Source organism: Pelophylax lessonae (genome assembly GCF_965119305.1).
Source record: "Pelophylax lessonae genome assembly, chromosome: 7".
NCBI lineage: Eukaryota > Metazoa > Chordata > Amphibia > Anura > Ranidae > Pelophylax > Pelophylax lessonae.
In genome coordinates this window covers 247,800,612-247,814,083 of record NC_138774.1, presented here as the reverse complement: position 1 = coordinate 247,814,083, position 13,472 = coordinate 247,800,612, and the positions used below count along the sequence as shown (strand labels likewise).

The 13,472-nt window shown below is 40.7% G+C and overlaps 1 protein-coding gene across 1 annotated transcript in view; it reads right to left on the bottom strand.

Moving 5' to 3' along the window:
- Positions 1–7,569: 7,569 nt before the first annotated feature.
- PDZD4 (PDZ domain containing 4) overlaps positions 7,570–13,472 on the bottom strand; it is a 279,356-nt gene continuing 273,453 nt past the window's right edge. Inside the window, exon 8 of the mRNA XM_082262609.1 lies at positions 7,570–9,359. Within this exon, the coding sequence (XP_082118735.1) occupies positions 7,749–9,359 (1,611 nt within the window). The 3' untranslated portion in view covers positions 7,570–7,748. The remainder of the gene's footprint in view (positions 9,360–13,472) is intronic.

Here is a 13,472-nt window from a genome sequence, read left to right as displayed (position 1 = left end):
TCACAGCGCTATCCATCCTGGAGCGGTTGCTCCGTTATTGTATACATGCGGCACACGTGCACTGCACAAAACCTTCAATCTTGCTAGCAAACATTTTCCCGATTACAACAATGATACAACTAATAGAACATTTCAGATGTTACTAACTGGTCAGAAGACTCCTGTTATAATCTCCTGCTTTAAAATCTGGTTTTTAACTCACCACTTAGTCAAGGTCCATTAGGTGAGAGATCCAGCAAGCAAAAATGTGGCAAGCTCAAAGAGCAAGCTCAGAAAGGAGTCCTGCAGAAATTTAAATAGCACCTGAAGCACCTGTGACCAATTAACCACTCCCCTTAATTAGTAGTCTGAAGAAAGGAAAGAAAGGAAAAAAATGGCTATTTAAAAAGTGACAGAAAAAAAAAAAACTGCAAGGAAAGAGCCCTTAAAAATGCAAACAGTCACCAAAAGTAAAACTGTTTATCACTCTCCACTCAAATTTCCCACTCTTCAGCCTCCAAACAGCAAATCTGGCAATTGTTTTAAAGCAGTTTTACTTTACACCATTTCTTCACACCTGCCTAAAAATTTTAGCATACTTGTACATATGAGTTTCCTAATCTGACATCACCCCACTCCGCCCAACGTGTTGTGTCATCAATCACATGACTTCATCAGGAGTGCAACCAATAAGTATCTGTTATAACCTGACTGATGTTGTCTAGTGTATGTTTATGCATATACACATGAGTGCAATACCTTTTACTTTAATAAAGTGGAGGCTTTTTTTTTTTTTTTTTTTTTTTTTAGGTACTACACTGTGTAAGTCCTTTATTAAACAGTTAAATTATTAAATTGATCATGTGATCAAATGAGATCATTTCAGCCACAGTTAAGTGAATGCACTCTGTGAATGCACCCTGGCTGCAATCATATGCCAGAACCCCAGCAGGGGTTCCCACGATTTGCTGCAAGTTGCAGCCCAATCAAAAGCAATGGGAGGATGTCGGCTCTCGCAGCTAATCAAACTCACTCCCATGTAATTGCTCATACTGCAATCACATTAGAGAGATCATCCCTAGAGGCAGGCAATTTGTGTCCAAGGTATTTGCATATAATTGCAGCATTAGTGATTACATGTGAGTGGGCACCATTAGCAGCTTTAAATTGCTTTCAATGGGGATATTGCTTGCAGCTACAGTGAGGGGAAAAAAGTATTTAATCCTCTGCTGATTTTTTACATTTGCTAACTGACAAAGAAATGATCAGTTTATATTTTAATAGTAGATTTATTTTAACAGTGAGAGAAATAATAACAAAGAAATCTAGAAAAAAAAACCATTTAAAAAAGGTATAAATTAATTTGCACTTAAACTAGTGAAATAAGTATTTGATCCCCTATCAATCTGCAGGATTTCTGGCTCCCAGGTGTCTTCTATACAGGTAACATGCTGCGATTAGGAGCACTCAAAGGGAGTGCTTCTAATCTCAGCTTGTTACCTGTATAAAGGACACCCGTCCACAGAAGCAATCAGATTCCAATCTCTCCACCATGGGCAAGAACAAAGAGCTGTCCAATGATGTCTGGGACAAGATTGTAGACCTACACAAGGCTGAAATGGACTACAAGACCATTGCAAAGCAGCATGGTGAGAGGATGAAACAGTTGGTGCGATTATTTACAAATGGTTGAAACACAAAATAATGGTCAATCTCCCTCTGTCTGGGGCTCAATGCAAGATCTCACCTCGTGGAGTTTCAATGATCATGAGGATGGTGAGGCATCAGCCTAGAACTACACAGGACAATCTTGTCAATGATCTCAAGGCAGCTGGGACCATAGTCACCAAGAAAACAACTGGTAACACACTATGCTGTGAAGGAATGAAAATCATGCAGCGCCTGCAAGGTTCACTACTTAAAGAGGTTGTAAACTCAGTTAAACTTTTTTTTTTTACAACCTGAAAGAGAAACACATAATGAGCTAGTATGCATCGCATACTAGCTCATTATGAAATACTTACCTTAGAATGAGCCCCCGCCGTGCTGCCCGCTCACCTCTATGACGGGCGACATGTCCAGTCGCCCGTCTTCCGGGATCGCGGCATCCGGCCATCTGATTGTCAGGAGCCGCGGTGACGTCACTCGCGCGTGGGAGCCGACAGTCACGGCACGGGTCTCTGAAGAAATGGCACCAGTGGCCGTTCCTTCAGAGCGCATGCGCCAGTGACGTCACTGGCTGCATGTAAGGTAAATATCTCCTAAACGGTACATGTTTAGGAGATATTTACAGTACCTATAGGTAAGCCTTATCATAGGCTTACCTATAGGTACAAGTGTCAGAGGAGGGCTTACTTCCTCTTTAAGAAAGCACATGTATAGGCCCGTCTGAAGTTTTCTAATGAACATCTGAATGATTCAGAGGAGAACTGGGTGGAAGTGTTGTGGTCAGATGAAACCAAAATCAAGCTCTTTGGCATCAACTCAACTCGCTGTGTTTGGAGGAGGAGGAATGCTGCTTATGATCCAAAGAACACCATCCCCACCGTCAAACATGGAGGTGAAAACATAATACTTTGGGGGTGTTTTTCTGCTAAGGGGACATGACAAATTAACAGCATCAAAGGGACGATAGACGCAGCCATGTACCGTCAAATCTTCCGACCCATCTTCAGGGCACTGAAGATAGGTCGTGGATGGATATTCCAGCATGGCAATGACACAAAAAACACTGCCAAGGCAACAAAGGAGTAGCTCAAGTACAAGCACATTAAGGTCCTGGAGTGGCCTAGCCAGTCTCCAGACCTTAATCAGATAGAAAATATGTAGAGGGAGCTGAAGGTTCAAGTTTCCAAAAGTCAGCCTTTAAACCCTAATGACTTGGAGAGGACCTGCAAAGAAGAGTGGGAGAAAAACACTCCTGAGATGTGTGCAAACCTGGTGGCCAACTACAAGAAACGTCTGACCTCTGTGATTGCCAACAGGGAATTTGCCACCAAGTACTAAGTCATGTTTTATGAAGGAATCAAAAATATTTTTCACTCATTAAAATGCAAATTAATTTATAATTTTTTTTAAAAAAATTTTTTCTGGATATTTTTGTTGTTAATCTGTCTCTCACTGTTAAAATAAATCTACCATTAAAATTGTAGACTGATTTTTTATTTTTTTTTGTCAGTGGGCAAACGTAGAAAATCAGCAGGAGATCGAATACCTTTTTCCCTCACTGTAATCGCAGAAACCACTGCAGCCAGGGTGCATTTGTAAGTGTGAATGCACCCTTAAGGTTGAGAAAAGATACTATGGGGGAGATTTACTGAAGCTTGTGCACACAAAATCTGGTGTAGCTGTGCATAGCAACCAATCCGCTTCTAATTTTAGCTTGTTCTATTAAAGTATAACTAAAGTATAACTTAAAGTATAACTAAAGAACACATTTTTTTTTTTTTAGTTTTGGATAGAGTAGAGATGGATTAAAACACCTGTCAATGCTTATTGCTGTCTGTGCCCCCATTAAGGAGATCCACCCTCTCTATTTGTCCTGTTTACCATTATCATTGAAAGTGAAAGAAAGAAAATCCCAAATTTTAGGTTGTGCCCAGAAAAGTAATAGAGGGGAAATCTTTCAATAGGGACACTAGTTCTGGTAACCTGGGGTCCCCAAGGAATTCCCTCAATTTCCTGTTTGGCTATTGGACAGGAAGTGAAGGGATGGGACACAGATGGCAAAAATAAATCTGACAGAGGTTATAACCCTTCCTTACTCTATCCAAGTTTTGCCTATAGTTTTACCATAAGCTTTCACAATAAAACCTGGAAGCTGATTGGTTACTATGCACAGCTGCACCAGATTCTGAGAGCACCAGTTTTAGTAAATCTCCCCCTATACAACATTTCTGATCTAGGGACATAGCAAGAGAGGTAAAGATTTACAGACTGTATGAAAAAGGTCATTTACATTTTTATATTGCATTTAGATGTCATGTTTTCAGCAAATTAAAAGAAGATTTCAATGTAAAACATGGAAAATACTTTTTGAAAGCAAAAAGCAATGAAATTCCTATTTTTGCTTTTGTTGGAACTGTGGAGCTTATGTTTACATTGTCTGAAACTTGTCTGGAAATGGAACATAACATTGTCTGGAACTGGAACATAAACTTATGTATACTTTGTCTCAAAATCACTCCCTAAATGAACGGCTAACAATTGTATTGTTTGACCTGCTTTTGGTCAACGTATAACCCAAGCTGCAAGTACCACCATGTTGCTACGTGGACTGGTCAGAAACACAGTATTTATTTATGGTAAAATGAGTTATTTTGCTGTGACTGCCTATAGGTGTGCTGGAACAATTCTGATACCACAATAGTTGAAGCATAGTATGTGCAAATTATGGTTGGGATGTTTTTGTTTTTTTAAGGCTTCAGTTCTAGTGCATATGCCCTCAAAATGCTTTTGAAACACATAGGGGGCCATTTATAAATGTTTTCACACAGCTTTCTCTCAGGCTTACGATTTAAAAATTGTTGAAACACACAGAGGTCCATTTATAAATGTTTTCTCACAACTTTTCTTCCAGGATTCAGACAATTGCATTCAATCAGAAAAATATGAAAAAGTAAGTATTCTGTGTGAAATATTTAAACAATAGAACCAAGACATTTATTCATGTACAGGCATTTTACTGCCTGCATTTATATTTTCAGAAATGTCTGATTTAATCAATACCAATCTAAGGCCCCTTCACATTGGCGCTTAAACGCATAGGCCGTGAATGGGCCTGGTCTTGGAACTGACAGGTGCTGTGTGCAGGCAGCCCATGTAGGTCTAGGGGAGTGCAGCAGCTATATAAACAGTTTCTTGGCCCAATTCGACAGCTGTTCAGCTGCAGGTGAACGTCCCCAAATGCACAATGTATACATTCAGGGCTGCTCACCCGCATCTGCACTGTCAAATTGAGATAAGCAGCTGTGTCATGTGCATTCATGGAGTACAAGTGTACTCCATTCCATTTTCAGTAAGCCGGTTACATGTTTTCAGAATCGGTGACTTAGATGGAGGTGAAGCTTTATTCATTTTTTTACATTATTTTCCCTTCTATTCTTAAACTTTTCTTTTTATTTATTTAACTTTTTTTCCAGCCGTTTTGGGACAAATTCTTAATAAACTGTGTTTTTTTCCCAAAATGGCAAAATTTTTTTCATATTGGAGAAAAGCAAATGAAGGGTTTATTTACTTAATTCACCATTACAATTGTTATCATTTAACCTCTATTTCCTTGTGAAATAGGGAAACAGCAGAATAGTTGAATTATAGACATTTGGTAGTGACCAGAATTGTGATTTGCAGAAAATAAGGAAGGAAAATGATGGGTGAAGAGCTATGGAAAAATAGCCAGCTACTGCAAATCATTATCTACAGTATAATAAATTAGCAAACGTGGTTTATTTAAAATTGATATATTCATGGATGTAATTGAATTCTCTGGCCCTCACTGAAAAATATGCAGCAAAGCAACAAATTATCACCTCAGATAGCATATAAAATACACAAAAAATATGATAATGGACACCCTAGAGTCATTGTCAGAGCTGTCCCTTCCCTAGGATCCTATGTGCAGTAGGGTATTGCTACATGTATATCAGAGAGCCCAAGCCACTGCATATACATCAAAGTGGATATCACACCTTCATACCAGGATAAAATTTCAGAGCTTTCATTGCATTGGGTCACTTGTATAAAATGTAATTTTCCTACGATAAGCTAGAAAAGCTAATGAAAATAAAAGTAGGACAAACCTGGGAAATGCAAACTGAACAAAGATTACCTCCAGTAAAAATTACATGTCAAAATTATTATTAAATAAATAATAAATCTAGAGATGTAATCAGCTAATGTCAACTCAAATTTTTAATTTTACAATTTAAAAATTAAGCTCCTCTTATCTCTTTATCTGTTCTTTAGATGGCCCCATTAAGTATTTGGAAGGTTTAAGTGGAGACAATACTATTACATGCACAATGACATTGGAATATAAGCTGCCCTAATGCTAAGACATGTGATTTCCATCTAAGAAAACCTCTGCTTTTACATTTCTTTAATCATATGCTCAGATTGCATTGCTCAGGGTTATCACAGGTTTATGTTAACACCCTGTCTGGTGTCCATATGAAATTATTTGAAACAATCAATCATGTCTCTCACCCTGTATATGGGTAATTAAAAAACCTAAAAGAGTAAAAAAATTTTGTTCTGCTTCCAGTAAAAATACCTGCACCTCCTGCTTACACACATTTTTCTTAATCTCAAACATTCAAACAGAATAGCGAGAACTCAATAAATAAGGTCAAACAGAAGTAATCACAATCACTTTGTTAACAGACAGGCAGATGCACAAAGCCCCTTATAGTTGTGTTCACAATTTAAAAGGCAAATTGTTGTATCCAAATTCACAGCCAACACTGCCTTTGTGCTATTTTGTCCTTTATCATGAACCTTGTTGCTTACTGTTCTTATAGCTGTCCATGTGCTCTGTAACCACAAGATGGCAGTGTATAGTTTGTTTAAAATTAGTATGAAAAAACCAAGCCTGTATAAAAGCACAGCATGGTAACAACATTGGCATATGCTATATGTTTCATCAAGGCAAGATATTTCCACATAACCATAAATAAAATTGTGCTCAGCTTAATTCCACCTACAAAAGATTGACAAAGGTTTACAGTGTGTACCTATTGCCTTCAGAAATTGTTTCATCTTTGCTTGACAACTGTGCGTGTCCATTTATAGAGCTTCTAACATGTTAAAACTGTGACATTTACAAGTAATGGCTGGTTTGGAAAGTTCACCCTGTGTTTTAAAGACCTCCTACATACCCTTGAAATTAAGAATAAAAATAACCATAAAAGGTAACAAAATGTTTATATGGAGACATGGTAATCAAGGAACTGGATCTGAAGTCCACCCATAACTAATGTTTCAGCTATTGACGCACTGTAGTGGGCGGTTATACCCACTAGCATCATATCTCTCTGAGTTTTCAGCTGCAAGATCTCACCAAAGTATCCATCTCTGCTCTCCCCACCCCGAAGTAATATTTCTAATGTTAGAGCAGTAAGTTTCATCTTTTCTATGGCATTTTGTAATATAACCTGTAAAATACTGCAAAACAAAAATTAAAAAAAAAAAAAACCCGTGGAGAACAAATGGATTAAATAGGTTTGCCTCCCCTAGCTTCTTCTAATAGCGCCTAGGCGAGAGTGCCATCATACTTCTTCTGGCAAGATCTCTGGGAATGCCTGAATCTTGAGAAAACATGCTCATGCATTGTGTTTGAGCCCATCTCATAAGATATTTTTAAACTACTTAGCATTCTCTAGGATCTTGTCTGGAGAAGTGTGAATTCACCTAATGCTGTATAGAAGCATACAAAAAGGTGTTAACTACTACATAAGTGAACTTTGTTTGTAATGCAAGGTCTGCTTTAATATTCTTTTACAGGCTGGCTCATTTTAAAAAGGAACACTCTCACAAGAACCATAGCAGGTAGAAGGAACTTGGAATTCATGTGCTGAGACCTTGCCACTGGAATTCCGTATAGAAGTAAGCTGGTGGGCAAGTTAACCTTTTGACATTTACCACAAAATGATATCATCAGTTCAGGGTGGACTGATAATTTACAGGTGGAATTTGTAACAGTGTTCAAGATTGGAACAAAGATAGTCATTGAGATCTGATTTGGTAAAGGGATTCTGAGGACTGTTAGTTGCTCAGACTGTAGTGACAGAGAGCAAGGGATTGTAAACCCGCTTTCCATCAGCTGAGCGTGTTCCATGAGCCAGCATTTCTTGAATTGTGATCCAGTTGTCCAAGATCTTCTTGTTGCGTTTTTTCATGGTCTTGCGGTGGCTAAGTGCAATAATGCTCATTTCGCCCTTGCCTTCTGCACCTTGCTGCTGCTGTTGCTCACGTAGACAGTCCAGTCTGCTCTGCATCATGAATTCTCTCCTCTTTCTTTGCTCCCGAGCTCTCATTAGGTGCCTTTTTCTGTCTTCCTTGCTCCAGTAACGTCCCATTTTCATTTCACTCACAGCATCATCATCAGTGGTCATCCCACTGCGCTCCTCTTTGATTTTCATGGCTCTTGCTTTTAGAAGGCGGTCTCTTACAGGGCGTTTAGCCACATAACGTGTGCCATCACTCCTTATCTTTACTTTCCACTCCATTCTTGGTTCAGCTTGAGTGCCTTGTGATGCTCCCATATTTTTTCCACACGTGGGGTCCACATCCAGCTCATCTAAATTTCTTGGCTGGGACAGCTGTAGGCAGCTTCGATAACGTTCACCTCCCTGGGAGCGGTGACGTCTGCTTAGGTATGGACTACTCTCACAGCTTCCCCTTTCAAGCTCATTTCCTGGTTTTGATCCTCTTCTTAACCTGTCTTCTGTTGGGTGCCTTCCATTGCGGCACAAAGATCTAAATTTAGATGGCACTGGCTCTGGACTACCAGCGTATGAAGGTACATTTTTGCCATGTCCTCTGCTTAAATTACTATTAGAAGGAAGGCTTTCTGCTGTTTTGCAAAATGCTCCTGAAGGATCATTGTTTCTCCTCAAGGGGCTGTCCAAAGGTAATGGTGGCTCCATCATAAGAGGAGTGCTCCTGCAGCTCTCCCCAGTGTTATATGCACTGGTACTGTCCTTGTCTGATCTCTCTGGTAATTCAGTGATGTCAGGAAGCTTGGTAGAACTTTCATTGTTTGCACTACCCCCCCCTATAAAGCCATACAAACTCTCCTCCTCCTCAAGAAGCCAAGCTTTCATGCAACGTTCACGTAGTTGTTGCATCTTTTGTGCACGCAAAACATTGCGAAACTTAAATTCTAGATGTCTCAACTCCTCTTCCAGAACTGCCATTTCCCGTAGGACATTTTCATTGCGATTTACATCCAATCCGCCCTGTCGTGACGCATAGAGGAAGGCTGGTCCATTTCCATTCTCCATGTGACATGTAATTTCAAGCAGTTCTCTATATCTCTCATACTCTTCATCTGTGAATCCTGCACCAGGAGGAAGAACTTCATTGTAAGGTGCTGACCCATCAGCTGCAAGCAGGGAGTCCAAACTGTGATGAAATTCACGACACTGAAGAGGATGTTGGTTATCTCCTCGCAAGAAACGCAAACGACGCTGGCTGCCTGGTGTATTTGCACTACTTGTTTGTTCATCTCCCAAAAGATCATGTTCCGAGCTTTCATCATTGCGAGTGCTCTCATCTGTTCGCCCAACTCCGCTATCCAGCTCCTGACTGTGACTTAGGCCTGGAGTGTGTGGAAAAGTATGAGGGGATTTAGGACTCGCTTCTGCATCCTCATTCTCTACCTATAAATCAAAAACAATCCATGTTAATTCTGAGAAAAAAGAACAGGAGCTATAAAATACAGTATATAAAATTAATAAATTGAAAGGCTCTCTTTAAAGAAGTTTTATGGGAAATTCTGTCTGCTTCTATACCTCTTAAAATACAGGGGTCCCTCCAAGCCAATTGAAAAAATATTGGTTAATGTGTATGCATATGTAATTTTTTTTCTTTTTTAGTTTTTACATATAGTGGAAGAGTAAGACCCTCTGTCAAGTGCTAATTGCCACGTATCTGCTGGGGAGATTTCCCCTATTTGTCCTGCTGATCCCCAAGACAGAAAGTGTGAGCAGATCTTAAAAACTGGATTTTTGACTTACCGTAAAATCCTTTATCTTAAGTTCATTGACGGATGCAGTTCTCTTTGATTCATATCAGTAGGGTAATACTGCCCCCTACAGGAGTAGGACACTAGGCAGAAAAAGGTTCTGGCTATGCCTATGTGCAGTCCTGGAGGGTGCACCCTCTCTCTTCCTGCATAGGATGTCAGTTTTATATCAAAGCATTTTCAGAAAGGAATACCAACCCAACTCAAAATAGAGGGGCGGGTACTGCGTTCATCAATGAACTTAAGAGAAAAGGATTTTACGGTAAGTCAAAAATCCAGTTTTCTCTATCGTTCATTGACGGACGCAGCTCTCCGATTCATATCAGTAGGGACATCCCAAAGCAGTGCCATAAAATGAGGGGTGGGAACAGCAGAAAAGAACAAGTCCCCAAGGCCAAACATAGCCGATATCTTATGATTAAGGCATTTTTGCTGAAACGCGTTAAGGCCACGCCATTGACAGCCTACTGATGTTATCTGATATGCTATTCTCCAAGAGATGTCTGTAAGTGTATCTTGGTATTTTTTATTTAATACAATTTAGCAATTTTACACTATTTTTGCCCCTTTTGCTTCATTTGCCATGTCTTGGCTGTACAGGAGCCTTGGGGAGTCTCTGGTGTAAGGGCACATTTGCTACAAGATTCCATTGGAACATCCTTGAATTATGTACTGTGTTGAATAACCCACCTACGTTATATCAAGCTCTTCTGACCCAGATGCTATATGGCATTCTGAGTCCAACCTTTCTGGTGAGCATATAGTATCTCCATTCCCTGTTGGTGTCGGGACCTGCTGAGCACTGTGATCATCCGCTGCTTAACTGCACATTAATGTCACTCCTACCACTTGGGACTTTAACTTCACTCATATTTTTGCTTATACGTATTTTTATGTACTTATCTGCATTTATTGATTTTTAGCGCTGCACTTCTTTATATATTTTTCCTGTTTAACAATTTGTTGTCAATTGTCTGTGTCAGCCGCTTATCTTTATGGTTAGCGTAATTTCTTTCGTTTTCATAGCCGACCAGGCAACATAGGACTCATCAGAACAAAAGATGAGGCCCATCTGAAAACAAACAGTAAACGCCCTCCAAACAACAGCCAGCAAAAAAAATCTTGTAGCCGAAAAGAGGCATCTGCAGATGCCAGCACATCCACCTTATAACACGTGGTAAAGGTGTGAACAAATGACCAGGTAGTCGTCTTGCAACCTGAAGCACAGATGCCTGTATGGCAAAAAGCTCAGGAAGCACCAGGCGCCCAAGTAGAAAGCGCCAAAACAGGGAAAGGTAGGACCTGACCCGTAATTGAAGAAGCCTGCACCACCAACTGTCCGATCCACCTGGAAATAGTTGCAGCAGAGGCAGGCAGCCCTGACCTTATAAACAATGACCGGACGCCGTCATGACGTCCTGAGGAAGCGTGCGTGACGCACGCGAAATGCGTTGACGTCACACGCCGACGTCCCGCCCGCCAACCCGCCCCCGCTCTGATGTAGAGGTCCCTGCCGAGAGCAGCAGCTATGGCTTCAACATATGCTCCGAGGATCTTTTCATTTGAAAAATTACTTCCGGGTTCTGAGACGCAGACTCTACGTGACTCACCCCAAGAACGGACTTTGCAGTTGATGGTCTGATTCACATTAATTGGGCAAGCTATACGCAAGCTATACGCCTGGATTGATGCCAGCTGCATCTGCCGGAGCCACACATGGCATGACAACAATTTGTGAGGTCAGCGCTCTGCAACAGTTTTGAGAGTTAATGGTAAGACTCCAGTTTTTTACCTACTTGGGAATCCACTGCTGTATATTAGCTACTTGATAGCTGCGCCCCTGGACACTGTACTTACAAGCGGTTATCTACCCAAGATGAAATTGTTATTATTGATTGCCTTGAGGTGGTTAACTTCTACCTCACAGGTACTGCATGAGCAAGATATTTGCGTCCACGAGTAGAAGTCTGTTCAGAGTACACCATCCTGCTCCATTCAATTCATAAGTCACTCACCCCGGATCCCGGACATTATTTCAGTTTCAACTGAATGACTAGCAGTTCCTTTCTGTTTTGTCAGCCATACTATACATTGTTCTCTACGTCTGGTAGAGAATGGACCGAGTTTGAAGTCAGTTTTCACTTTTCCCTCACAAGGATACTCATGTCATATGTGCCAGGGACATTTCCTTACCATCAGTGAATTACCTTCATCAACTTCATATGTACACTGTGAATTAACTATTTGTCTCTGAAAATATATCAATACGATCTCATTGCTGACAAAGCAGTCGGTCCCTTTATGCCGCATATGAATTTCATCCTTTGGACACATACAGTTGTAGGGAATTTTGTGTACATTTGTATTCAGAATGAAATCCTACAAGGACTTCTTAAAGAACCATATGCAACTAAAATGACATCAATTGGTTTTGTAATACAGTAGTAAATGTTTCTTTTGTGAATTCTTCATTGACAATTATTCAACCCCTTAAAGACTACCACTCTGAAGAACAGAGGTTCATTGAAGTGTTTTCAATCAGGTATTGAAAACACCTGTGGATGTCAGGGAGCAGCAATAAAGCCAAATAAGCACCAATTAGGCAGCTTTAAAATGACTGTGATACTCAGCTCCTTCTAGACATTTACTGGTGTGGTTACAAACATGGTGAAGTCAAGAGAATGGTCCAGGAAGACAAGAGAAGAGGTGATTACTCTTCAAAGGAAGGGCAATGGCTATAAGAAGATTGCAAAGATGTTAAACATACCAAGAGACACCATAGGAAGCATCATTCGCAAATTCAAGGCAAAGGGCACTGTTGAAACGCTACCTGGTCATGGCAGAAAGAAGATGCTGACTTCAACTGCTGTGCGCTACCTGAAGCGTAGAGTGGAGAAAAGTCCCCGTGTGACTGCTGAGGAACTGAGAAAAGATTTGTCAGATGTGGGTACTGAAGTTTCTGCTCAGACAATACGGCGCACACTGCGTAATGAAGGCCTCCATGCCAGAACTCCCAGGCGCACCCCCTTGCTGTCTCCAAAGAATAAGAAGAGTCGACTGCAGTATGCCAAAAGTCATGTGGACAAACCACAGAAGTTTTGGGATAGTGTTCTGTGGACTGATGAAACAAAATTAGAACTGTTTGGGCCCATGGATCAACACTATGTTTGGAGGATGAAGAACAAGGCCTATGAAGAAAAGAACCCCTTGCCTACTGTGCAGCATGGCGGGGGTCAATCATGCTTTGGGGCTGTTTTGCTTCTGCAGGTACAGGGAAGCTTCAGCGTGTGCAAGGTACCATGAATTCTCTTCAGTACCAGGAGATATTGGATGACAATGTGATGCAGTCCGTCACAAACCTGAGGCTTGGGAGACGTTGGACCTTTCAACAGGACAATGATCCCAAGCATACCTCCAAGTCCACTAGAGCATGGTTGCAGATTATAGGCTGGAACATTTTGGAGTGGCCATCACAGTCACCAGACTTAAATCCGATTGAGAACCTCTGGTGGGACTTAAAGAAAGCAGTTGCAGTGCACAAGCCGAAGAATGTGACTGAACTGGAGGCTTTTGCCCATGACGAATGGGCAAAGATACCCGTAGATCGCTGCAAGACACTTGTGTCAAGCTATGCTTCACGTTTAAAAGCGGTTATAACTGTAAAAGGATGAGATTGAATGTCACTTGGGGGTTAAATAAAACTGATAATGATGTGAGCACAGAAAAGACATTTGTGGTTACAGTAATC